This window comes from Delphinus delphis, chromosome 1 (genome assembly GCF_949987515.2).
Source record: "Delphinus delphis chromosome 1, mDelDel1.2, whole genome shotgun sequence".
NCBI lineage: Eukaryota > Metazoa > Chordata > Mammalia > Artiodactyla > Delphinidae > Delphinus > Delphinus delphis.
Genome location: NC_082683.1, coordinates 38,145,545 through 38,172,916, shown reverse-complemented (window position 1 = coordinate 38,172,916; position 27,372 = coordinate 38,145,545). Strand labels below are relative to the sequence as shown.

At 48.2% G+C, this 27,372-nt stretch overlaps 1 protein-coding gene across 3 annotated transcripts in view; it reads left to right on the top strand.

The window, feature by feature from the left end:
• Positions 1-26,977, top strand: part of MKNK1 (MAPK interacting serine/threonine kinase 1) — a 42,631-nt gene extending 15,654 nt beyond the window's left edge. For 2 of the 3 annotated variants that reach the window (XM_060021586.1, XM_060021579.1), the window contains 11 exons: positions 3,851-3,952; positions 6,495-6,592; positions 9,348-9,427; positions 10,988-11,061; positions 13,118-13,222; positions 16,317-16,372; positions 19,598-19,693; positions 21,818-22,012; positions 22,691-22,855; positions 24,303-24,346; positions 25,676-26,977. In XM_060021586.1, the coding sequence (XP_059877569.1) occupies positions 3,853-3,952; positions 6,495-6,592; positions 9,348-9,427; positions 10,988-11,061; positions 13,118-13,222; positions 16,317-16,372; positions 19,598-19,693; positions 21,818-22,012; positions 22,691-22,855; positions 24,303-24,346; positions 25,676-25,952 (1,290 nt within the window). In that variant the 5' untranslated portion in view covers positions 3,851-3,852 and the 3' untranslated portion in view covers positions 25,953-26,977. The remainder of the gene's footprint in view (positions 1-3,850; positions 3,953-6,494; positions 6,593-9,347; positions 9,428-10,987; positions 11,062-13,117; positions 13,223-16,316; positions 16,373-19,597; positions 19,694-21,817; positions 22,013-22,690; positions 22,856-24,302; positions 24,347-25,675) is intronic. The other variant, XM_069541054.1, reaches the window with a different exon arrangement.
• Positions 26,978-27,372: the final 395 nt, after the last annotated feature.

Sequence of the window (27,372 nt, the reverse complement as noted above, 5' to 3'; positions counted from 1 at the left end):
AATGTATGTAAAATACCTGTGCTTGGCACATAATAGGCACTCTTTCAGATTGTAGTAGTTTAACAATTTTGTGTATTTCTGTCTAATCTTTCTACTGTGTTGTATATGCATACAGACTTATGCATACATATATGTTTTTTTGTTTGGGGTTTTTTTTTTTTGCGGTACGCGGGCCTCTCACTGTTGTGGCCTCTCCCGTTGTGGAGCACAGGCTCCAGACGCGCAGGCTCAGCGGCCATGGCTCACGGGCCCAGCCGCTCCGCGGCATGTGGGATCTTCCCGGACCGGGGCACGAACCCGTGTCCCCTGCATCGGCAGGCGGACTCTCAACCACTGTGCCACCAGGGAAGCCCCATATATGTTTTTTTGAAGTGCATTTATATTAAGTAGCTCACTGGGTCCTCACAGCATTGCTGGAAAGGGCAGGTATTATTTTTAAACCTAACCTGTAGATGAGGAAACGGAGATGCTAAGAGGCGAAGTAACTTGGTCTTGGTGCTACGTCTGGTAATATCTGAACCAGACTTTCACTTAGGTCTCCCGATGCCAAGCCCACGAGCCTTCCCTGTCAGCAGTGTGCTTCCTCTCCACTCTACCTCTGCGGATACACAAGTAGTGGACCGACCGCCAAGCCTGGCCCAAGAGGAAAGCAAGGGCTGGAGGCAGTGAAGTGCTGGGAGCCTCCATGCCAGCTGAGGTCTGTCTACAGACATGAAGGAAGTGCTCACTCCCTCCTCTGAAGTAGCAGACACATCGCCCAATCCTATAGCAAAGACCAGGCTTCTTGCTAGAAAGTTAAGGACGTTTTGAGTCATAGGGCTTTGTTGAGAGGGAGTTTATCAGCGAATTCATAGACTGAGTAAAGCCTTACTCTGTGCTGCCTGCAGGGCAAAGGTGTACCTACGTTTCTTTCAGTGTGTGCACTCGTTACCTAGAGGGCCTGGGTGACAGGCCTGCACCTAACCCCGAGGATGTGCGTCCTCTCATATCATTCTCATTTCAGTACACGTTTTCTGATGCCTGATACATGTCTGACACCACACCACGACTTATAGGAGACGCAGAGATGCACAGGCAAGGATAGCCCTGGCCTTTAGGAACAGTAGAGAGAGCTCAAGGCCAAATAAAACCAGTGCTCTAGTATAGCTGCTAGCAGGGTGTTTGGGAACAGAGGATGGAGCACCGGATTCGAGCTCTGTGCAGTAACACCATCTATTTGCATAGATTTCAAAAGTGTTTGTGCAAACCTTAACTTACTCTAAGGTGGGGAGACTTTTGAGCTGGGTTTTGATGGCTGAGAGGAGTTCTTAGGCCAAAGGAAGGAGGTAAGCCAGCTTGATTGTGGAGCCTCACACCCTGAGGAAGCCTTTCTCAAATGATTGCATGCATAATAAACTAAGGTCCCAACAGAGTGTATGGACAGGCTCCAGGTGAAGAGCTTTCAGACCTTTGGTAAGATTATGACACATCTCCATCCCGCTCCCCCCGCTGTAAACAGGGAAGTTAAGCATGTTTTTTCCACTTCACTGTCTTCCTACATTTTTTTCCTCCTAGTTTCAAAAACAACTCTCCTTCAACAAGTTCTGTTTCCAAGGAAAGTCTTAACCATTTGTCCCTTCTGGCGCACCCTCTTCCATTGAAATCCATGCAGAATAGACCAGGTACTCGATCTTTTTGTGTGTGAAGCCATAAAATCTAATACCATGTATGCAGCAGTGCTCAGAGGTATGCTTCTTCCACGAGAGGCTCCCTCAGCCCTGCTGTGGTGAAAACCAAGTATAAATTGCAGCTAACGGGGTTTTCTAGCTAGTCATAAGTATGTCTGCGCGTCCCCCATGAACTATAACACCGCCAGCTGTCTTGCTGCTTCTCTCCATTGCTGCCTTTGGGCTGTTTTGCTTGTACTTTGGCCCTCCTTCAGAGTGTGGGCAGGGGAAGGAGGAAGAGAAGTGAATCCCAAATCTGTCCCCTCTGCACTCAGCTCGCAGTGCTGGTGAGAAAATAGATGGGGTGGGGAGGGGTGCCACTGGACTGCACTCAAGGGCAGGGCAAGAGGGGCAGTGGTCCCTCCTTCTCAGCCTGCTGTCCCAATGGCCAGCACCCCTCTCCTGGGGTCCTGGAGACGAGTGAGCCTTGTTTTATTTCTGTAGAATTTCTCACTGTGTTGGGCGGCTCTTTTCCTTTTGATTTCCCTTGGTGAGGGTGGATCTTTGGCTGCTGCTGTTTGAGTTTGGTTCTTTGAATTCATAGCATGTCGCAGTCCCCAGGTATATCTTGTGCTTGAAGCTGTTGGCTAGAGTAATACTTGGAGATCCTCTGTGGATTCCTTTTCTCCACATGTTTATCTTCTCTAAAGTGTAAATGAAAGTCTACTGTCGTCAGATCCTAAAAATGGGAGGAAGAATGCAGCTCAATTGAGCTGTCAGACACTTGGCTGCTTAACCAGGTTCTGGATTGTGGTATTGAAACGCGCCATTGTTCTGTGTGCTTTCTCCTAATGGTTGTGTGTACTTGCTTCTGAGAACAGTGTGCAGTAGTTGTGCGTAGGCTCTAATCAATCTTCCTGAGCAGACTTGCCATTTTTCTGATCATGTTCAGCTGGGGTCCTCTGAGAAGAGAGTGGGCCTTTCCCCTCAATGGGCAAAGAGCCAGCTTCCATTTCAAAATCTCAGAAAAAAAAATCCAGCAACCCAGAGCCTGTGTTTATTGAAGGTTGGTCTAAAAGTCACTCACATTGTATGCCCCATCAGTGCTCGACCGCCTCTATTTTAGAAGGAGGTAAAGGTTTAATCACCCTGGTGGGGATTTAGACCCAGAGACTTCAGAGAAATCTTATTATTTCTAACTGCAGGCGAAGAGTATTAAGGCTCCACTCTGGATCAAGGGCATGGCATGTTCTATAAGTAATTTATCTTTAACATGGGAAGGCCCTTACTCCAGTGTCTTAGAAACAGGACTATGATTGGCTGCTGGTTCATTATTCCTCCTTTTCTCTTTCCCCCTCTCAGTCTTCATGCTTATTCTTTCTGTCCCCACCCTTTCCTGCCCAATCTGTCCAATGTCTGAATGTCTGCCTCACAAATCCTCCCTTTAAGGTGGGGAGCCAGGTGCTTGCCAGAGAGATAATAATGTTTTTGCAATAAATGACTGCATCCAGCAACCCGGTGTAGACCCGTCAACTGCAGGCTTCTGAATGGACCCTACCTGCCTCCTCTCAAATAAGGAGCTGAGGAGGGAGGGTATGCGCTGGCCTCCCAAGCACTCAAGTCTGTGCTCTTGGACATGAAGGAATTTAGGGCCATCCTCAAACCCACCCCCTGCCCTGTTGTACCGTCACAGAGGCAGCCTCCACTGAGGGCCTTTTGAGTCCCTGTGCACATCCACATGGATGTTACTGAGCAGCATGCGATTTCATTTGCATGGACCCTCCCCCCCCCCCCCCCCCCCGCCCCCGCAAACCCGCCTCCCTTCCTGCTTAAGCTCCCTGGGTCCTGCCTTTCTGGTGCTGAGGCTGAAGGAGGATGTCACATGTGGGATTCTGCTTAAGGATTCGTTGTTCAGTTTGGGGGCAGATCTAAATCCATGTGCTAATGAGCTTGGTTACGGCAGGCTTCTGCTATCCTCTTTTAATCTAGCGTATCTGTCTGAGTTCCTTTCCACAGTTAATGATCTATAATGGTTTTGCTTTTAGTTTTGCCTCTTGGGTCAAAACAGATAAATAGCCCTCATAGATATTTTTAAAATGTGAGTGGAAAGCTCCTGGGTCCCCCCCTCCTTTTTTTCCTTTTGGGTGAACTTATAGCCTGATCAGTCCAATGATATTTCCCTTCTATCTCCTCTTTTCTCCCAGAGATGGGCAGCAGTGAACCTGTTCCCATTGCAGAAAGTGACAAGAGGAAGAAGAAGAAGCGGAAGGCCCGGGCCACTGACTCCTTGCCAGGAAAGTTTGAAGGTTGGTCACCCTCTTTGATCTCTTAGAGCTGGGTTGGTGGCTTCCCAGGCATGGGAGGAGTGTCCTGGTAGCCCAGGGGTAAAGGTCATAGGATGCATCATCTTAGAGCCAGCTTCATGGTTCTCCGTGTGATAGGCGTGAAAGATAGGGGTGAGGGAGTTTACGGAAAGGGGTGATAGAGAGTGCAGGGATGGGAAGAGCTCTTGGATGGTGCACAAGCCTCCTCTGAATGGTCTGAGCATTTCATCAGGGAGCAGAAAGGCCAGTGTGTCACAGTTGCACGTGGAGTGAGATCGCCTGGTATGCTTCAGCTGCTTTTCAGATGTGATCTTTCCCTCAGCTGGTCCTGGAGGAGCTGCCGAGAGGTAGAACAGCCATGTCAGAGGAAGAGGGAACGTCAAGGGCCATGGCTGCAAATGAAACTGAAATCTTCTAGGGAATTCCCTTACGGTCCAGTGGTTAGGGCTCTGTGCTTTCACTGCCGTCGCCAGGGTTCAGTCCCTAGTTGGCAAACTAAGATCCCGCAAACCACATGGCGCGGCAGAAAGAAAGAAAGAGGGAGGGAGGGAGGCAGGGAGGGAAGAAGGAAGGAGGAAAGAAAGAAAGAAGGAAAGAAGCTTCAGTATTCTATAAGCAGAGAATTCAGCTTATAGAGATTGCAACTACTTGTGCTGGGTGAGTTTGACTCTGTTTAATAGTGCATGTTGTGTTCAGGGGACACGATGTTGAGTTGTCAAACATTTTGAACAGTGTGTGTGAGGCACCAGGCTCAGTGCTGGTCCTGTTATCACTGGGCACCAGATGGGATGAAGTGACTCATTGGACACTCCTGCGAAGGACTGAAAGGATAAGTAGCTCCTCCTAGGAGTGACAGAGCCCCCATCATCTATTTTGTTTCTTTCATTGTGAAACTTGAAATAGCTTCTCCTTACGGTCCCTCTTTCCAACACTGCAGACATACTAGTGAACTGACTGTTTTGTAGAGTGGTCCTAAAAACAAGCCCTTTATGAGTCAGGAATATTGGACCTCCAGCCACCAACCTATCCTGACACACACAAAGGCTGATACCCAAGTGTCCATTGTAAGAGAAGCACGTCATTTAAAATACTTACAGCTGTGAGACCAAACCTTGATGGAACCAACAGGGTGCTTAGTGTAGGTTTTGTCTGTTTGTCTTTAACAGTAGATGTGTGTGTATGGCAGAGGGGGTTGGGGAATGAACAAAAGTCCCAAGGTTTTTTAGAATAGTTTCCAAATCAACAAGTCTTCCTCTTTCAATGAACACGAGAGTATTTCCTGTTATTCAGGGATGGCTTGTGCAGTTATGGGGTTTCTCATGACTAAGAGTGATAAAATCTAATTTCATGGTTAAAAGTATTCTGCTCAGTAGTCTGTGGGTTTAAATGCTAGGCTGCCTCAAGAGGAAAAAGCTGAAGAATGGAGACCGAGGGAGGAGAGGCCTCGGCAGAGACCATGATAGAGCTATGGCTTCCTTTGGAAGGGGGTCAGAGAGCTTGTGCTCTTTGTGAGGAGCGGGCCTTGGGCAGGCCACCTAAATATACTTTCACCCAGGCCTATTGCTGTGTTAGAGCCTCTCTGACTCAGCACCCTAAAAACCTCAAGGCATCTGTTTGCATCTTCTGTCTCCTGTTTCCTGCCGGTGACTTCTGAAAATGTCTCAAAAACCTCCGCCTTAGGGCTTCCCTGGTGGCGCAGTGGTTGAGAGTCCGCCTGCCGATGCAGGGGACACGGGTTCGTGCCCTGGTCCGGGAGGATCCCACATGCCTCGGAGCGGCTGGGCCCGTGGGCCATGGCCACTGGGCCTGTGCATCCGGAGCCTGTGCTCCGCAATGGGAGGGGCCGTGGCGGTGAGAGGCCCGCGTACCACAAAAAAAAAAAAACCTCCGACTTCCATTGTGTGTGGTATAAAATAAAACAGTGCTTTATCCCCCTTTGTATCACCAGTTCCTAGCACAGAGCTGGGCACATAGGAGGTGCTCAACAAATGAGTAAATGAATGAATGATGTCCATTCAAATCACATCCCTTCTGTGAGGATCCCCCAGACTCCCTCAACAGATTTAACCTTTCCCTTCCCCCGCTTTTTTTTACTATGTCTTGTCCCTCTGTGATAGTAGAGTGCTGACCACTGCCCGGTTTATTCTGGGGTCACTTGGGTATGTGTCTGTCTTCCCCACTGGATCGTGACTCTCAAAGGGCAGGCACTATACTTTATTCCTCACTGTGTCCCCATCGATGTCGTCTGGCACATAGTAGGTACTTGGGAAGCATGTGCCGAATTGAACCTCTTTCACTGACCTCATCTCTAAAATGAGGAACAAGATCCTTCAGTGATGTGGCCTGGTCGTTATGAAGCCGAGTCCCAAGGCGGCTGGGAGCACTAGACTCTCGTCATTGAGCACTGCAGAGTCCTCGTGCGCCTGCGCTGTCAGACTGGGGAAGCCAAGTGACACAGCTCTTCTTTCCTTCTATGCAAAGGGGTGACTCATCTTGTTATTCTTCTCACCCATTTCACCTCTAGATACGTACAAACTGACCTCTGAGCTGCTTGGAGAGGGAGCCTATGCCAAAGTTCAAGGTGCCGTGAGCCTGCAGAGTGGCAAGGAGTATGCTGTCAAAGTGAGTGTCTCATCCGGATGCCAGGCTTTACTTTGCAGGTGGTCAGTCTTAGCTTGTCCTAAACCAGATAAATTTTATATTCTGCAATATAGTGGCTTAATAAGAACGGGAGCTCTGAAGCTGGATTCATTGGATTCACTGGTTTCTCTACTTACTTGCCGTGTAACATTGGGCAAGTTACTTAACCTCTTTGTCCTTCAGTTTCCTCATCTGTATAATGAGTGTAATAACAGAACCGATATAGTATATAGTATTGTCATGAGGATTAAATAAGTTGATATGTGTGAAGTGCTTAGAACAATGCCTCTAATGAATGAAGTTAGCTTCAGGGAGCAGACAGTCAGATTTGGAATTAGAGGGCCTATCTGAATCTCTGTTTTGACAAACTACTACTGTTTGACTTGGGGCAAGTCACTGAACCTCTTTCAGCCTCAGTTCCCGCATCTCTAGAATGAAGATAATAATACCTGCCCTTCCTGTCTCATGGAATAGTTATGAAGATGAAAACAAAAATGAACTGGTAGAAGTAGAAACATTTTATAAATTACAAGATGCTATACAAGTGACGTACAGCAATGTGGTGATGAGGACCGAGCACTCAGCTGTGTGGCAGGAGAGGTGACTTCCAGCTGCATGACCGTGGAGTGGCTCACCGTATCCCTCTGTGCTTCCATTTGCCAACTCTACATGGAGGAAGGGATGGATCTAGAGCAGTGGTTCTCAAAGTGTGGTCCCTGCACCAGCAGTACCAGCATGGCCTAGGAACTTGTTAGAGATACAAATTATCTGGCCCTATCCCAGACCTCCTGAATCAGAAACTAGAGGTAGGCCCCAGCAACATTAATTTTAACAAGCTGTCCGGGTGATTCTGGTATCCAGCAAAGTGTTCAAATCATCTGCCAGAGCCACCAGGTCTAAGTGCCACCTCATATGGGCAAACCCAGCCAAATTGGCTCCTGAAAGAAATGTTTCTTCTTTTAACCAACTGGTCATAGTCCTAGTCGCAGCTGGATTTATAAAGGAGAACACTTCTGCTAAGCCATGTCCCTTTTTGCTGGAGTGTTGCTTCATATGGTAACAAAAGCATTATCTCGATTCCTTGTTGGAAACAGGTCAGTATAAATTACAAGTAATTTTTTTAAAAAAATATGCCTAAGTGTGGTAAAAAACACAAATGTAAATTGATTTTCAAAGATGTGAATACATTTATGGATGACAGAACTATTTCTTCAAGGCTGCCCTTCCTTCATGCTCCATGGCATCTTTGGGCAAACACCAGACCTGGGCTTGGCAATTCTTTGGTTTCAGCAGTTCTGCCCATGTCTCATGTCTCTTCTGTTCTTTGAAAGCTCCCCAGACGTGGGCTACTTCTCCAGCCTGGCTCCACAGTACTTGGTTTTATTAGGACTTTCCCTACAGGCATCCAACTGATGAATCCTAGAGTCTCACGGTTGGAATGGAATTTCAAGGTAATCTGGTCCTCAGCCTCCCCTGTAACTCTTCACATAGTTTTCCATGTTTGGCACCCGCCACCCCCATCTCTGGTAGCAGGAGCTCATTACCTCCTCAGAAAAGTATGCCATTGCTGAATAGTTGCCTGCTAGAAAGTTCTTCCTGACTTTGATCTGCTTGGTGAACAAATGAGCTGAATAGCTTCTGTGCCCCAGCACCTCACCTCTCTGACAGCTCAGAAAATGGGTTCAGTGGTCTACTAACAGACATGTACTTGTTTAGAAAATTACTTGATTGTGGATGTTTGTGCTGCTGCATATTGGAGAAGTGTGAAGTGTCCTTGACAGCAGTCTTGGAATGAAGGAACCAGATGTCTGTCCACTCCGCACATCGAACTATAAGGCAGAGCCAGCTCTGCAGAAGACTTGCCCACAGGCTCTACTAGCAACGGTTTGGGGCTCTGGATGGGTCTGTAGAGATGTGCACGGACAGCCAGTCCCTGTGTAAGCCACCTGCTCAGCTGTTGGCTCCCCCATTCCTTCAGTCAGTACTTGCCAGGCATCTCCATGTACAGGTGGGGAGGGGGAGCAGCCCACAGTATCATAGGAGAGACAGAGCCTCTAGGTTCTGTGAGAAAAAGCTGTGTAGGATATAAGCAGGTATAGGATAGCAAGGGCCTTGGAGGCAGCTCTGGGCTTGAATTGCAGCCCTGCCACTTACCAGAGCTGTGGGCAAAATGTTTTACCTCTGCCTATCTTTCGGGATTGTAAGGATTAAGGATTAAGGATTAACTGAGATTATGTACCTAAATGACTTAATACGGTGCCTGCCAAAGGTAGATTCTCAGAAGAATTGCATAGGTGGCATCTGAGCTGGGCCTTGGGGCTTTAGTTCCTCTTCACTGTATCCCTTATTCCCCTTGCTCTTCCTCCAGCACTAGAAGATCCTTTAGTAGAGCTTGTAAATTCTTATCCTTAAAGCAGACTGAGATGTTTTCAGGGTAGGAGTTTGGTAGAGCTGGTTCTTTGTCTTGCTGGCTGCCTCGGTCTCCCCTGGGCGGCTGGGGGTAGCAACCTCACAGGCTTCGATGGTGATGTACTTGGCCAGAGTCAAACAAGCCCAGGTGGGCTAGAAAGCCCTGGGGCCAGTCGGTTGCTTTGCTGACAGAGCCACACGGCCTACTCCAGACTTGCGCTTGAAACTGGATTTGGCCTGAATTTGGCCTTGCACTGTCCCAGAGGGCACCCGCTGAGGGGTGTTTTGACCAGGTGGGTGTATATGACAGATTTTATTTTTCACACAGATCATTGAAAAACATGCAGGACACAGTCGGAGTAGGGTATTTCGGGAGGTGGAGACGCTGTATCAGTGTCAAGGAAACAAGTGAGTATAGTGTTGGGTTACTTGCTGCTTCTCTGGGGGGATGCTTGGCTGCAGAAAAGGAAGTTATTCTTACCGTCTCCTGACCCCAGCAGTTAGCTGTCACTCTTTCCCCCAGAACTGTGTATAACTCCTTCCATCTTTCAGTGTTGAGAGAGAGAGAGAGAGAGAGGAAAAGCAGCAGCAGCAAAGAAGCTGTCTTCTATTTAGGCTGAAATACTGTACATATCAGGAATTTATGCAAGTTAGAAGAGCAAGCAATCTGAATCAGTGGCTGCTTGGGAAAAAACGGGGTTTTATTTCTTTCAAGTGCCTGTGGAAAGCAGGCTGACTGAGTGTTGCCTAGTAGAAATCTGTAGGGACCTGCTTTAGTTAATAGTTGAGGATGATGAGAACTATTAAGACTATTTGCGCTTTCTGTTCCTAGCATATTTATATACGTGCAGCTACTACTAAGGGTCCTGAAACCTTGTTTAACACTCGTTGCTTGATAACTGGGCCAAGGTGGTGTCTAGCCCCGTCTTAGTCTACTCACCACCCTCTCCAAATGAATGGCTCTCCCACTGTGGCTTTAAATCAGGGTGACCTCTAAGACGCCGCTCCCGCCTCTCTCTCCATGGCAGGGTCAGCAGGGAGCCAGTGGCCAGTATTGATGGTTTTGTCATTAAGCTTGGAGGAAGGGGGCTGCTGTTGATTTTAACTCCAGGCACTGCCTCTACAATCTTCTTTCAAATTAGGCCATTTGGCCATCTTATTCGGACGCCCTTTTGCTAGTAAATGTCCGGTGTCTCCCAAAATGGTCAGCATTTTTTATGAGGAACAGATTTTTATTTTCAGCCCTACAGCTTCTGAGTTCAGCATTACAGACTCTACTTGGTTTATTTCGTTCTTTAAAAGAAAAAAAGCCCCCAACACCTCCAATATCCAGGCTGGTGGCTTCCCTACTGAGTTACAAGACGACCTTGTTGGCAGAGCGCAGTAACGCTCAGGCAGGCAGAGAGTGCTCACCGGGGAAGGCCACAAGTGCTACAGTGGCCGGGAACGCAGCCGTTTCATTAAGTAGCGCTTAGCAGTTAGGGCCTAGCGGTGCCCACGTTAGGCCCCAAGTCTATTTGACAGATGTTTCCATTTTCTCCAGGCAATGTAAATACTGCCCCGTGATTTATGGGCAAGAGGGAGGGCAGGTAATTATTTGCTGCTTGCCTCCAGGACACACACCTACTATTCAGTGTTATTAGCCGCAATTGCTTCCAGTCGGCTGCAGATTTTATTCAGTTTAATGTGACTGGGACTTTTTTATAACTCTACCTAGTGGGTTTTAGGGTTGGGGTTTGACAGCACAGACTTGGTGAAAACACCAGAGACTAAACATTATGGAAAGATAAGGTGACCTGAATCTTGCTAACACCATTGGCTACTTCTCAAACATGGGGCTTTAATAAGCATTCTGATTTCAAGTTGATTTCTGCCCTGTTACAGGGCATTGGTTTTTGTTTTGTTTTGTTTTTTCATCGTGTATTTGTAAGTGGGCTTCAATATATAATACTGTTTTCCCTATTTAAGGAACATTTTGGAGCTGATTGAGTTCTTTGAAGACGACACAAGGTTTTACTTGGTCTTTGAGAAATTGCAAGGAGGTACTTACTGTTGAGTATGTGTTTGGACTTCTGATTAAGACCCAGGGCGGTGATCATCCATCATGAATCCCAGAGACTTCTAAAATGAGTCAAGCTAATAAAAAGGATGAAGGACTTAAAACTGCCCTTGATTTGGGAGAAGGAAGGCCGGAGGGAAGGATGTAATTAGCATTTTGCAGAACTCAGAATGTCACCTGTGTGGACTTCTATTGCCGTCTCATTATAATAGGACTCATATATAGATACATTTAGTCATCAATTTATCAATCCATTGTTTTGATACATTCACTATTTAATGAAGTTAATTATGGGGTGGGAGCTCTTGCATTCATTGTGAAGTCTAAAAAGGCTCACCAGAAGATACCATCCTTCAGATGGACAGATGCCATTCTCGACCATCACCACTGTCACCCACACACATGATCACCGGAATATATATTTAAGTTGCTTTTCTGACATAGAGAAGCCCTTTCTCTCCCCATCACTCACCCAGCCCTAGGAAGCATTTGCAAGGTGAAGGTTAGGGAGGATGTCTGGAGCCTAGTCTAGTGGAGGGCTACACGGAGTGGTTTGGTGGTTAAGGGAGCTCCATCGCTTACTAGCTGTGTGACCTTGAGCAAGTCACGTAATCTTTCCCAACAGTATTCTCTATATCTGTAAATAAGGGTAATGACAGCACCTACCTCCTTGGGACACTGTGCAGATTAAATGAGATAATTCATGTGAAATGCTTAGCTCAGTGCCCCATAGGCACTAAGGGTTCAATAAATGTCAGCTGTAACAATTGGGTATGCTGGGGGCTATCTTAGAATTGTGTAGAGTATTACTCGCCACTCTCCCTTTTAACAAATTTGAAAACGAGAGACTCACTACAGTAGAGCAAGCCTGAGACCTAGCCAAGAGCCAGTTTTCTCAGAATGTTCCACAGCGTGTTGGGATCCTTTGATTCTTTAATCTGGCAAGTGGAAGATCTTTCATCCCCTCCCCATGACAAAAACCAGAGATAATAAGTAAACATGTGCCATTTTTAGGATACAGAGATGACACCTTCTGCCCCAAAATGCTGGCTTCCAGTGGTGAGCACAGACCACATGGAGCCAAGCCATATGTTCGTGCCTGTGTCTACCCCGCCCCTCCCAACCACACCAGCACCATGAATTACCTGTCTGAGATGCTTGATGCAGCCGGGGTCATCAGTAACTATATCACTTAGAGCGCAGCTCTACTGAGGGCAGACTCAGCGGGTAAAGAGAGTATGTGGTTGCCTCAGGAAAACCCATCTCCCCAGGAGTCAGACCATAGGTCCTGCTGAGGAGAAGTCTGCACAGGCTCCGAGACCCGACTTACTGGGCTTGGGTCCTGATGATGCCACCACTTCCTGGTGTATGATCTTGAGCAAGTTGCTTAACCTTTCTTGGCTTCAGGTTCCCCATCTATAGCTATGTAGTGGGGATGACTCTATTTTGTACATCTTGTACAATTGCAATGAGGATAAAATAATCTATTTAAAGAGTATCACATAGTGCTTTGTATATAGTTAACTACCCAGTAAATGTTAGCCATTGACAACAAAATAATAATAATAAATGGGAAAGTTCGGGGGGAAAGCCATTTTTTTCCCTTTACTAGACCTTTACATAACGCGTAAAGGTGTGGCTTTTCCATTTGAAGGCATGTGCTTTTGTTTGGACTGAGATCAGATGCAAGGGAGGAAAAGTTCCTCTAGAGAGGCCCCAACCTCGTGTGGATTCACTTTTAGTTCTTTTCAATTTCAGAAGCCGAATCTACCCCAGTGGCATTAATATTTTTGGTCACTTAAATGGTATTCTCTCTCCCTTCTGTGCTTATCATAGACAGATACAGAAGATAGGCTTCCAGTTCTGTTTGGTCCAGTTTTGTGCTGGTACCTGCTCTGTGCCAGGTACCACACTGCTGCTGGACATTTAGCGATGAATAAGCCTATGTCCCCACCCCAAACTTTTGAAAACTTGGCCTCTGAGAAGTTACACTTACTAGAGCCTGAAAAGGCATTCCTCTGTGTCCCTCTGCTCTCCAGGCTCCATCCTGACCCACATCCAGAAGCAGAAGCAATTCAACGAGCGAGAAGCCAGCCGAGTGGTGCAGGATGTCGCCGCAGCCCTTGACTTCCTGCACACCAAAGGTTAGCCAGGCCTTGGCCGTTGTGGGTGGATTGGGCTGGTTGCCTCTGAGGACCAAGGGAGAGGGGCAGGCCAGGTAGAGGGCTGGGCCAGGAGCTGGTACAGCTGGCAGGCCCACCCAGGAGGGTGAGGGGGCAGGCCAGGGTGGCTTCTAGATCTCTGATGTGAATGGTGGGTAGACGTGGAGCTATTAAGCAGGATAGGGATACAGGAGAAAGAGCAAGGAGTAAAAAACAATGAATTTCATGCTGAACAAGGCATGTCTGAGTGTGTGTATGTGAATGATCCTTTACTAATGAAGAATGCAAAACTCATGCATAATATGACCTAGACTCTAATATAAATATTTGGGTATTATTCAGTCTAGTCTTTTAAAATATATCACCTGTATCTCTCTTTTCAAAATTGGCATGGTAGTATACCTGTAGTTTTATATCTTGTTCACAATAAATGGGAAATGCATTTTTCTATTAACATGGTGAGTTTGAGGTATCTGTTGAACATTGTGTAAATAGCAAGCTACTATTGTTTGAATTACACTTCAGTTTACAGTTCCTTAGCTAGAACTTTTGTAGTAAATTAAATATTTTTGCAAATTATATGTTTTTGCATTTCTTGAAATATGTTTGACTATTACATATGTTTTTAAAATTTGCCTAACAGCAGTGCCATGGCAAAAATGAATTCTGGCTTCACCTTTTTACCAGCTGTGTGCTCTCTCAGTAACAATGCCTACCTCCTAGAGCTATGGTGAGAATTAAGAGAGATAATAATGACATCATCAACAGTAGCTAACACTTACGTAGCCCTTGTTATGTGCCAGGCACTAGCCTGGGCCTTTTATATATATTGATTCACTTACATAATTGTGTGTCTCTTGTGTATGTGTTGTATACTTATAACATATACATATATAGGTGGAGCATAGTGCCCGGCACATAGTAGTTCTTCAGTAACATTTCTTCCACCCTCCTCCCCCACCAGGCAGAAGGCATTTTTACTCCGCATACTGATTCCCTTAAAATTACACACTCTGCCTGGTGGGCGTGGGGGTGGAGCACATGCTCTGAGACTTAGTTCTGCTCCCTTCACTTCCATGGACGTTGGCCAGCCTCATTGGTTGTGAGCGCTCAGGTCCGCTTGCAGGCATGCTGCTCCCGTATACCACTATGTGCCAGTGATACCGTGCAGGCTGGTGAGACCTGTGCCGGAGGGGAGGTTCACCAGTCCACCTCGCTTCCTCCTGTGGCTGAGGAGAGTGCTCCGTGCTGACGCTGCCCATGTTGGGGGCCTGACTTGCACATGGGATGAAAATTCCTAGAAGGGGGTGTCTGTACTTTGCACAGCATGATGAATAGCAGTAGTTCTGTTTCTGAAAGCTGGGATGCTTGTACGTAACACCTGCCTGACAGAGATTTACAACTGCTCCCCAAGCTGCCTCTGTAGATTGCAAAACTGGGTCACACTTTTTATAAGATCCATACCTTGGAGGGGGGTAAAGGCAGGTTTTTTTGTGTGTTTTTGTGTGTTTTTTTTTTTTTTTTTTTTTTACCAGAACGCACTACAGGGAACAGAGGCTGGTGGTGTCTTAGGAGTTCTGAAGTGCTAGTTAACATCTAGCTGGCCAGCTGCCCATGTGACTAGAAGTTGGAGGGGATGAAAAACGATTTGCAGCTGAACTTGGCTGTTTTCTAAATAACTTTATGCTGGAAAGATGAATTGGGCTAGAATGGGTCAGCCTGAAACAAGTTCCATATTTTAAATACTGGACATACTGCAGCTCAACCTCTGGGAAATGAACCGGAGCAGTTCGATGGCCGGTGTGCTCACCGAGGAGGCCCACTATTACGGCCTGGCTCTCAGTTCGCAGGCCAGGGGACAACGGGGCCATCGACACCTATTTGGAGAGTAAGGCTCCACGTGTGGTTCATGATCCTTTTGTGGGAGCATTTGCTGTAATGGAAAATATCTTTCACTTTTAACGCGGCGAGCTGCAGCCCAGCTCAATTTGTGCAGCCTGGACGTAGTCGCTCTGGGTTCTCATTCAGTTAGGTGACTGATGAAGTTACTTAGGCTGCTGGAGCTCAGGTTCTTCTTCCCTAGTGAAGTGTCTCCTGCTGGCGATCTAGAGGGCTGCTGAGAAGTTGATCAGCAAGGGAGTTGTAGTGAAGCAGAGTCTGCTTTTCCCCATTATTCCACGAATCCTCTGCTACTTCCCAGTACTTCCAAGCAGTAGCTATTTGGCTTTTGCTTGACTTTACAGCCCTCTATCTCTGTGCCGTACACTCTGCAGGAGGAAAAAGGAATGGGAGGTTTCTGTGTCCACCACTAGCACACCATGGCCATGAGTTGGTTCTTTGTCTCTGTCTTTGGTTAAAGGGGTTTGCCCCCAGGTGCCTTCTTGGCCAGTTCAGCAACTTTTAATGCCTCACAGGGTAGGCTGTAAATCCGCAGTCTTCTTCAAGGAGGTCTGACCAAAATACAGGAGAGGTTTCTCTTAAGAACAGCACCCTCGGGCCAAAGCTGTCCTTGCTGAGCTTCTGGCAGGACTGTCTTGGACATGCAGAGCAGGTGAGAAGGGAACCAGACAAGCTTTGGGAGACTTGTTAACTAATGCTTGATCCTCTGAACATTCAGGGAGTCCCACTGAAGGAATCATTTTTTTTTTGAATCGGCCACACAAGAAGAAATGAGGTAGAGCAGTCCCAGCCCCCTGAGATGCTCTTAAACAAGGCACTAATTATTTCTTCATTGCTGTTCCAAGCATCGCTGTTTGCAGGGCTCTTTGCTTCATATTAGGCTGCTTATTCTGGGTTGTCAGTGCGGTGCTGAGAGGTAGGCTGGCTGGGATTCATTTAGCCCTTCTTATCCCTGACTGACTTCTAAAGCTTTTGCTTCAAAAGAACTTGCAGAATCAGCTGTGCATTTGGTTTGCGTCTCTGGCTACTTCTGCCTCCTGCAGCTAGTTGATTTTTTAATGTACCATAATTGGGAATTAATTTGCGAACAACAGCATTTGGAAAAAATTAATTGTGTGTGGAATGTTTGATACTCAAGTGCATATGTTAACCATTTCTTTGCTCTTTGTCATTTCAGGCATTGCTCACCGCGATCTGAAGCCAGAAAATATATTGTGTGAATCTCCAGAAAAGGTACTTAGGGCCTGATTTGGGATGTCACAGTTCATACTGACTCAGGGAAGCCACCCTTACTTTCAGTGTAAATCATTAGCAGCTCTCTCGGCCTCAGGTACCAAGTTGAACTGATTATTAGAGGCACATGAGAATATTATACCTAACGTGTAGTGTTTCTACATCCCAAGTAGGGCTAATCCTTGGCCCTTCGGTGCTCTTTATCAGCAGATTGGCTTAAGCCTGAGTGTTTGTAAAATATATGAGACCTGCACAAAATGAATGTTTTCTAATCCAATGCACCTACCTTTAGAGCAGTAGATGTGAGTCAGACAGCACCTCCATCTTACATCAAGCAAATCTCTGCCTGTAAATGATGTTTATGTTATGGTATATATGCCTGCCGGTGTCCACCACTAGAAGTGATAATTAGGAAGCAAGTTCTTGAAAAGGGTTTCTGCTTCCATTTTTATTTCCAAAGATGCCCATTAAAAAGAAGACATTTATACTTGGTGTTGAACAAATGCAGCCTATTTTAATCTTTATCTTAATCTATTAGTAAATGGAAGTGTTTGCATCTTCATAGCATGTATGAATTTGACAAAGTCTTTGTTTGTTAGGAGGGACTTAGGCCCAGGTGGTTTTGATGGCCCACATTCCTAGCTGTGTGTGTATACATGTGCATATGCATGACACACGTATCTTGGTCTGGATTAGGGGAGAACTCATAAATAAGGAGTGGCTGTGAGGGAACATGTGAGTCAGCCTGCTACTTACAATGCTTTTGTGGGGAATAGAAATGTATTCGCTCAAATAAATCTTGTGACTTCCTGTCAGTGGCTCTGGCATAAAACTTTATAATTTATCGTGATTATCATTATGGTTATTATTAATAATTATGTTTAACATTTCTTGAGCACTTAACATTGTACCGGGCACTTACACTTGTTTTATCTAGTATTTATAAAATCTCATGAGGTAGACACTATTATTATATTCATTTTATGGGGATAAGGAAACTGAAGCTTAGGTAGATTTAGAAACTTGCCCAAAGTCACTCAGCTGTTAAGTAGTAGAGATTAAAACTAAGGTAGGCTGACCCCAGACTCCACTGGTGCTCTGAACTACTCTGTCATAGTGCCTCTGGTTTATAGTGTACTTTCATGTCCTTTGTTTCATTTGATGTTCATGACACAGGTTTGTTGCCCCTTTTTATGGCTGACGTTAAAATTAAGAGAGACTGAGTGTAAAAAGACATTATCAAGAAAGTGAAAAAACAACCCATAGAATGGGAGAAAATATTTGCAAATCATATGTCTGATAAGGGTTTAATATCCAAAATATATAAAGAACTTCTAAAACTCAATATCAAAAAGACAATTTAAAAATGGGAAAAGGGCTTCAAAAGACATTTCTCCAAAGAAGGTATACAAATGGCCAGCAAGAACATGAAAAGGGGCTTCCCTGGTGGCGCAGTGGTTGAGAGTCCGCCTGCCGATGCAGGGGACGTGGGTTCGTGCCCCGGTCCGGGAGGATCCCACATGCTGCGGAACGGCTGGGCCCATGAGCCATGGCCACTGAGCCTGCGCGTCCAGAGCCTGTGCTCCACAGTGAGAGAGGCCACAACAGTGAGAGGCCCGCGTACCCCAAAAAAAAAAAAAAAAAGAACATGAAAAGATGCTCAACATCCTTAGTCATCAGGGAAATGCAAATCAAAACCACAGTGAGATACCATGTCACACCTACTGGGATAGTTACAATACAGAAAATAGAAAATAAAAGGAGTTGATGAGGACGTGGGGAAATGGGGTCTCTTCCCCATCGCTGGTGGGACTATAAAACAGTTCAGCCACTGTGGAAGACAGTTTGGCAGCTCCTCAAAAAGCTAAGCATAGCATTACCATAGCACTCAGCAATTCCACACCTGTGTATATACCCAAAAGAGTTGAAGACAGAGACTTGAACATCAATGTTCACAGCAGCACTAGTCATAATAGCCAAAGCCGGAAACAGCCCAAGTGTCCTCAGCAGATGAATGGCTGAACAAAATGTGGTATATCTATATAATGGAATATTGTTCAGCCGTAAAACAGAATGAAGTTCTGACGCGTGCTGCCACATGGATGAACCTTGAAGCCAGTATGCTAAATGAAATAAAAGGACAAATTTTGTGTGATTCCACTTATGTGAAATATCTGGAATAGGCAAATTCATAGAGACGAAAAGTAGATTAAATGTTACTGGGGCTGGAGAGAGGGGAAATGGGGAGTTATTGCTTAATGGGTAGAGTTTCTGTTTGATGTGATGTGACAGTTTTGGAAACATACTGGTAGTGGTTGCCCAACAGCATGAATGTAATAATGCTACTGAATTGTACACTTGAAAATGGTTAAAAGGGCATGTTTCTGTTATATATATTTTAACCACAGTGAAAAAGAGAAGCTAAGTGAAAAAGAAAAGAAGAAAGCTAGAATGTAAGGCAGAGAAAAGGGAGGGAGGAAAGAAAGAGAGGTGGGAGCTGCAGTAGGTAAATGGCAAATGGGGCCTAGCACTTTTGACTGGCTGCTGTGCTATTCCACCACGCAGGCCATTCTCATGCACTCACACAGCGCCTCCCACTTGGCTCCAGAGATGACTCATGCTCTCTGCAGTCTCAGGTGCAGCATCTAGTCCCAGTGGACTGGGCTGCTATGTTGATGCTGCCTAGAGTGACCAACCATCCCAGTTTGCTCGGGCCTAAGGGATTTCCTGGAATGCAGGACTCCCGGTGCTTAAACCCAACAAAACCCCAAGTAAGCAAAGACAGGTTGGTCACCCTAAGCCACCTGAGGTGGTCAAGGGTTTTATGCAAAACTCCTTTGCCCTGCAGTGAGTGAGCTACAAGGAGTCTTTCAGGAATACGTGCTAACTTCTCTAACTTCTGAGTTGCAACCTACATTGTTGGTGAGAGTTCCATAGGTTTGCTCCCTGTCTTATACGAAGTTCACGATCACAGTCTGACCCCGTGTAGTGCACACATTTTCTCCTAGTCGGGAAATAAGGAAAGAGCATGGAGAAGAGGACACCTTAGGACAAATCCTCAGGTGATTTCTAGTTCACTCAAGATGAGGAAACATGACTGCCAGGTAAAGCTGGGCTTCAGCGTGGCAGCCACACTGTGGCAGTATATACCCACATAGACACGCGGTCTCCTCACGCCCCTTGGCTGCTCCTATTTGTAACGTTGCTTCCTGCTTTCCGTTTCAGGTGTCTCCGGTGAAAATCTGTGACTTTGACTTGGGCAGTGGGGTGAAACTGAACAACTCCTGCACCCCCATAACCACACCAGAGCTGACCACTCCAGTATGTATGGCTGGGCACCTGTGCCCTCTCCTTCTGAGCTCCTGTCCCTAATGCTCTGGAGACCAGAACAGAGGGCTAAGGAAGGGAAACCAAGTGTATCTGCTGCTGCCTGAGTTGTTGTTTGGCCTCACTTCCTATCTTAACAACCACGCCCATCCCCCACCCCTCCCCTGCTTAGGTGCTAGTGGAACTGACATTAGAGCTTTCAGTTTGGGGTGGGTCCACTGCTAATGAGGAGACTAATTATATCCATAAGAACAGGCTGACCCCTGACTCCTGACCCAGGTGAAGACAGACACTACTCTCAGGCCCACTCTTGCATATGAGCATGTGGACAGCTCCCATTCCCATGGTGGAGTCGGGGCACATCCACCTTATGGTGAAGGTTAGGGAGCATGGCCTCTGTGGCAAGAACTGAGAGGTCTTTGCACGTAAGGGCCTGGCTGAGTTATCCTGTTGCTTCTCCTACTTCCCATTTCCTGCCCAGATGGTGCTGCTGGGAGCTATTTCTTACTAAGACATCTCTTGTACATACTGGATATACTATAATTGTTACAATTCTTTTGAGATTTGCACACTTCAAAAGTGAGTTTTCCTAATTTTTTTTTTTGGCTGCATTGGGCCTTTGTTGCTGTGCACGGGCTTTCTCAAGTTGCGACAAGCAGGGGGCTACTCTTCGTTGCAGCACGCGGGCTTAGTAGTTGCAGCACGCAGGCGCAGCAGTGGCGGCACACGAGCTTAGTTGCTCTGCGGCATGTGGGATCTTCCCAGACCAGGGCTCAAACCCGTGTCCCCTGCATTGGCAGGCGGATTCTTAACCACTGCTCCACCACGGAAGTCCCTAATAATCTTTTTTTAAGACGTTTTAAAATATGCCCATGTCTCATTCTAAGCAACATTATTAGAGATGTCTCTGTATTAGCTTCTACTACACTGAACTGCCTTATTCTCAAAGGCATTAACTCTGATTGCCAATAACAAAGAAAATGTCCTTTCTCCACTCGCCATCTTCCCGTCAAATTAGTTGTGTATGTTGCGAGGCTGGGGGGAGGGTTGCCTCCTGGTGAGCCTGAAATAATGAAGAGGGAAGCAAAAAGAGTTTGTTTTGTTTTTATCAGCAGTCTTCTATGCAAGTATAGGAGGAAGGACTCCTGGATTCTTGACCTGGGTTTGCCACTGATGTGCTTGAACAAATCCCTATCCCATTCTAGTCCTTGGTTTTCCCATCCATAAATGGGAGAAGTGAGGAGATCAGCTTTGTTCTAAGAGCTCTCCTAGCTTTGATGGTCTCTTAATTCTAAATTCTTATTCTTCCATGCTCAAAGCTAGCAGGGAAGCTTGGCAGGACTTCACTTTAAGAAATCCTTGCTGGGCTTCCCTGGTGGCGCAGTGGTTAAGAATCCACCTGCCAGTGCAGGGGACACAGGTTTGATCCCTGTTCTGGGAAGATCCCACTTGCCACAGAGCAACTAAGCCCGTGTGCCACAACTACTGAACCTGCGCTCTAGAGCCCATGAGCCACAACTACTGAAGCCCGCATGCCTAGAGCCCTGCTCCGCAAGAAGAGAAGCCACCGCAATGAGAAGCCCACGCACCGCAACCAAGAGTAGCCCCCGCTCGCTGCAACTAGAGAAAAGCCCGCGCGCAACAACAAAGACCCAACTCAGCCAAAAATAAATAAATAAATTTATAAAAAGAAAAAGAAAGAAAGAAATCCTTGCTTTATGGAATTGGATCTCCTCCCGAGAGCTGTGCTCCTGGTACGTTGAAGTATCTGCTCATTGAGTGACTGTTTACAGAGAGCCAGGGCAGGGAGAGATTCCTGGAGCTTCTTGACCCAGGGTCTCTGCCTACTGGAGAAGGACCTGAGAAGATAAGAAGGTGACCTGGAACTAACTGGTCCTGTGGATTGTGGGGAATGATAGGACTCAGTTTACAAATGTCCAGTGGCCCAGCTTTTCTAAGTGCCTGGGTGGCACCAGTCAAGCTCTCTGGCCGACTTTCTCGACAGTTTCTTACTCTGCAACTCCATCCTCTTGCTCAAGTCCCATTACGGTCCCCTCCCTGTGACTAAGCCTCTCTCTTCTCTGCCATTTCCCCATCTCCACCTCTGGCCCTGCCCAGTGTGGCTCTGCAGAATATATGGCCCCTGAGGTGGTAGAAGTCTTCACGGATAAGGCCACTTTTTACGACAAGCGCTGTGACCTGTGGAGCCTGGGTGTGGTCCTCTACATCATGCTGAGTGGCTACCCGCCCTTTGTGGGTCACTGCGGAGCCGACTGTGGCTGGGACCGGGGAGAGGTCTGCACAGTGTGCCAGGTGAGCACAGGGCCTGCTGGGAGGTCAGGTGGCTGGGGGAGGCCAAGCGGGACTGGGCTTGGTGATTGTGCCTGATCTGGAATGGGGTGTATCGTGCCCTTCCCTCTCAGTCCAAGAGCAGCCACCAGGTGAGATGGAGATCATCAGGCCCTCAGTCCAGAGAGGAGTTCAGGGTAGGATTGTTAGAGAATATCATTCCTGAGCTGAGTGAGTCTCAAAGGAGGAGTCTGGCCCCCTCCAGGAGGGGAAGAGAGGCAAGAAATGCAAGTAGAAGGAACAGCACGAGCAAAGATAGGAGGTTTGAAACAGTGGTGTATGTTGAGGGAGGAAGAGGAAGGATAAGGATTCTGGTGGCGGGAGATGAGCCCGGTCATCTGGATGGAGGGCCCTGGATGAAAGGCCGAGGAATTGGGCATTGTTCTCTAGTTGACATTCCTCACTCATCACCCACCTGGCCCTCCAAGTAGCATTGCCATCCCACCCACCCAGGGCGTTCTGTGTGGTTGGATGATTTAGGGGAGGGTGGGGGTTGGGGAAGGGGCCCTAGTCTGGGAAATACCCAGGCCACTAGCCGCAGGTGCAGCTGAGGTCGACTGGACCCACATGATCAGACCATGACAGGCACACTCTGCCCATCCCCTGGCCAGTGTGGCCTCAGTAGGAATTTTCCTTACCTAGAACAAGCTGTTTGAGAGCATCCAGGAAGGCAAGTATGAGTTTCCTGACAAGGACTGGGCTCATATCTCCAACGAGGCCAAAGACCTCATCTCCAAGCTCCTGGTTAGAGACGTGAAACAGAGACTGAGTGCGGCCCAAGTTCTGCAGCACCCGTGGGTGCAGGGGGTGAGTGACTGGTTGGGGGGGTGGGGGCGTCCACCTCTTCAGGGCTGCAGCAAGGCATGAGGAAGCTCTCACACCCCCGTGGCTGATCTCAGCTGGAGGGAGCCGGATGGCAGCTTCAACCCCTGTGCACGTAGAACTGAACTGACCCCTGGCCTAACCCCACACCGAGTGCCTTACAGATATCACTGACTGGGCTCTAACCTTGGCCACAGACTAAGCCCCAGGCGGCGCATGCCCCTCTGGAATGGAAAAGGCCTCTGGGAGATTCTCCATGTGCGTCCCACTATTGGCAGAGGCACCCAGCAGAGGGAGCAGCCTGGATGGTAGCACCATCCCCTTATACAGAAGTTTCCTTAGCTGAGAGCGTGCAGAAACAAGGCCTTTCCACCCTGCTTGCTGTGCGGCTGCATTGGGGGCTCATAGGTTCCTCTTGTGCTGCTGGGGTCTGGCTGCAGCTTTCCTGAAAGGCAAAGGCTGGTGTTTTCCCCAAAGGAAAGCTCCAAGTCTTCACTAGAAAACATTTTTAACCATCCTCCTCAGTTAATCATGATACCAGACCTCTGTCCCTCCAAAGGGTCTGCCAAACCTCCTGTGATTTACTGTGTCTTCTTGGTCTGCCAGTCCCTAGCCAGCCTCAGGGGAAGGAAGCAAGCGTTGCCAGCCCCAGTTACAGGTGGGAACCCCATCCATGGGTCTCCAAGTGGCTGATTCCCAACCACCCAAGAGCTGCTGCAGCCACCCAAGTGTTGCACCACTGAGCACTTACCACATGCCAGACACTGGCAGTAGTGGGAGGAGCGAGACCCAAGCTCTATCTTCATGTTCTGATGGGGAGAGGGAACCAAGGGAATAAATGATAGGATAGTACGACAGAAGTGTTATCAAAAGTGTTCAGGGGCTTCCCTGGTGGCGCAGTGGTTTAGAGTCCGCCTGCCGATGCAGGGGACACAGGTTCGTGCCCCGGTCCGGGAAGATCCCACATGCCGCGGAGCGGCTGGGCCCGTGAGCCATGGCCACTGAGCCTGCGCGTCCAGAGCCTGTGCTCCGCAACGGGAGAGGCCACAACAGTGAGAGGCCCGCGTACTGCAAAAAAAAAAAAAGTGTTCAGGGCACCAAAGGACAAGGACCCACCTCTGCTTGGGACAGGGGTTGGGGGGCAGCAAGGAAGGGGGACCCTCTCATGGGAGAAGTGACCCTGGAGCTGGGTCTCGGAGGGTGATTAGGACTTTGCCAGGTAAAGAGAGGGCTCTCCATGCAGAGGCAGCTGGGTTGGGGTCTGTACCTTGCTTTCTGTCTCCTTGGAAGGTCTGACCCTGCAGGCATGCATGGGCAAGTCCCTGTGCTGGGCCTGAGCCTCTAGTAACCTGCCCACTCCTCTGGCTTGGGTGGGGGCAGCTCTTGAAAGCGGGAGCAGCGCTTACCCACACATCTGTCCTTCCCGTTCTAGCAAGCTCCAGAAAGGGGACTCCCCACGCCGCAAGTCCTCCAGAGGTAAATGCTCCTGCTGCACTCCACGCCCTTGCTCATTTGGCTTTGACTTTCCCCTCGAGCTCTCAGCCACACTGGGGCCCATGCCCCCGTGGGGGACGGGGAGTCCATCTCTAGGCTCAGGTATCCTCTTCGTGAATGGGCTCCTGGCCTCCCTCTCCTTGCTCCTCTTCCTTGTCTCCCTCTACACTTTCTCTTCTTCCGCCTGGATGGCTTCCCCTGCCCCAGCATCTTTAAGATCCCGCCTTAGGCTGTTTGCAGGAGAAAAACCTGTTTTGTGGATCCACGTGAATCCTAACTGGAAATCACTGTTTACAGCCCGAAGCATACCAGGGTTTCCTTCTACTGCTGCGGGTTGGTGAAAGTAGCAGGAACCTGGGGCCTTGTAAGGCAGAGGGCCCAAGTGTCATATACACTACTAGACAAACAATAATAATGGCCACTGTATAGGAAATACTTAACCACCCGCCAGGGATCGTACTAAGGGCTTTACATATATTGAATCTCATGAGCTTTACGATACATTTAAAAAAGGGGTGCTCCTATTGCCCCATTTTATAGATGAGAAAACTGAGGAATAGATAAATCAAGTTAACTTAAGGCTACACAGTAGCCTAGGGAGTGGAACTTTGAACGCAGATGTGTTTGACTCTAGTGCCTTTACCACTAGATCATGTTCCCAGTGAGCACTCCCTATTCCCCAAGGACCAGGGCTAAATAAAGCCTCATGGGAATCCCTCTGGGAACCAACCTCCTGGCCAGTTTCCGGGAGTTAAACAGGGAGGTATTACACCTTTATAGTCACAGTTCATTTGAGCCCAGCTTGGGTTTCTTCCTGATTCTTTAGAGCTGCATCCAGATGCCTTGAGCCTCCAAACCTTAGATCCACCTTAGAAACTGATTCAGCAAACCCAGAGTGCCCGTTACATGCTAGCCCCGAGCTGGGTTCTGGGGACACAGACGTAAAGGCACAGCCCCTGCTCTTGGAGCCCCCTGTCCTGATGGGGGAGAGGGATGTACGTGGGTGAGTTTCAAGTGCGTGACCCTTCCTCTGGTAGAGCGTGTGCAGGGCTCAGAAGAGGGGGCTCTGGATGGAAGGCGGCATTTGTCCCAACTCTTAAGTCCAGAGACTGTCCTTGAGGCTCAAAGCCTTTCCAGCCCCAGTGAAGTCAGATTCCAAACCCATGCAAGAACTTCAGAAAACCTGTGCCAGCTCAGAAAAATCCAGTGGGAGCCTAGAACCGCAGCAACTGGTGCGGGTGTCGAGGAGCTGGCTGGCGGACCCCACTGAGCCCTGCCTCCCTCTCTTCTCTGCTCCCCCCATCCCTGCAGAAATAGCAGCACAATGGACCTGACGCTCTTTGCGGCTGAGGCCATCGCCCTTAACCGCCAGCTGTCTCAGCACGAGGAGAATGAACTGGCGAAGGAGTCGGAGGCGCTGGCCGAGGGCCTCTGCTCCGTGAAGCTTTCCCCTCCCTCCAAGTCACGCCTGGCCCGCCGGAGGGCGCTGACCCAGGCAGGCCGCAGTGGAGACACGCAACCGAGCCCGACACCCACAGAGCTCTGTCCCACTCCGGGCCCCAGGCCTGGCCCCACTGGAAACCTGTGAGGGGCCTGCTCTGCGGCTCCATCCAGGCCTTTTCATCCACAAAGGCTCTCGTCCTCCTTTCCCCAGAGTCCTCAAGGAAAAAGCTTTTTCCTAAGGGGTTGTCTTTGAAAGGGAAAACTATCACTTGTCACTTTGCATAATTGCCTGCAGCAGGGACATCTCTTTACTGGGCTCCTGCCCACCTGCTCACCCGCCTGCGGATCGAGGATCCAGCCCGCTCTCACCGGCTGGGGCTGTGGCCTTCAGGGAGCCAGCCTTGAGAAGCGTCAGTTGACAGAGGCTCTTCCCTCTCTCTGCACTGTCACCCCCCTCTGGCGGTCCTTCCACCTTCCTCTGTCCTCTGGACGTCCTCCCCCGTGGGCTGAGGGAAGCCATCCCCTCGATTCAGGGAAGGGCAGGGAGCCTTCTGCATTCAGGAAGCCAGATCCGTCTTCCAGTCGATAGCTCAGAGAAGCACATAATCTTTCTTTGCCATGACCAAAATGTGTCCGTCATTTATCATCCTCTGCCTTGTTTGGGATTGCTGCTGAAGTCAGTATTATTTCGTGTTTTACAATATTTGGCATTTTTTCTAACCGTGCTCTTCCGACAAAGATGAGACTTTAAACTCCCACTGTGAGCCCGTGGACTTTCCAGAGCTCTTAGGGTTCATTCTTCTCTCCTGAATTTCCATGTATTTGGAAGGTTTTAATGAGCTATTTCCTATTACTCTAACTGGTTTTAAGCTGTTCAGATGATGAGTGACTTAGAGACCAGTGTGTCTGCTGCTACCTTCCTCGAGCCTGGTGTGGAGGGCAGCGCAGGTCTGGGGCACTGAGGAGCTCTGTGCCTGAGGTGGAGCCAGTCCGGAGGCTGCCCGGCCACCCTGGTCTGAGCTGTGTGGTGCCTTCTGCTGGGGAGCTGATAGCTGAGCATCAGCGGAGCTGCTTGGTTATCTAAGAAAATCGATTTGCATATGTCAGATGTTTTTGCAACACAAGGATGCTATTATGCATTGTGCTTATTTTAATAAAACTGTTTTAAATTCTAGTGCCTTCCTGGTGGTCCTTTCTTCACCTGCAACCCTGAGGAGGAGACAGGCCTTCTAGAGAGGGGCTGGGTCCTGCCAAGGGGGGGGTGCCCCTTGTCAAGACCTCTGAATATAGCACAAGGTGAAGGCGAGATCATTGCTTCTCTTTTTTCAGTGAGGAAATGAAATTCGTCAAACATTTGTCAATCTCCTTTTCTGTGCCAGGACCCAGAGATAAGTGGGAAACAGCCTCTGCCTTTTAGGATCTCCCTATCCAGTGGAAGAGGCCGTGTCAGCAACCACCACACAAGCTGGCTTCAAAAAGCACTTTAACAGGCATGCCCTGTACCCAGTCCAGCCCACCCACCGAAGTGGAGCAGAGTCCCGTCTGTCTGAAGCAGCACTGAGCCT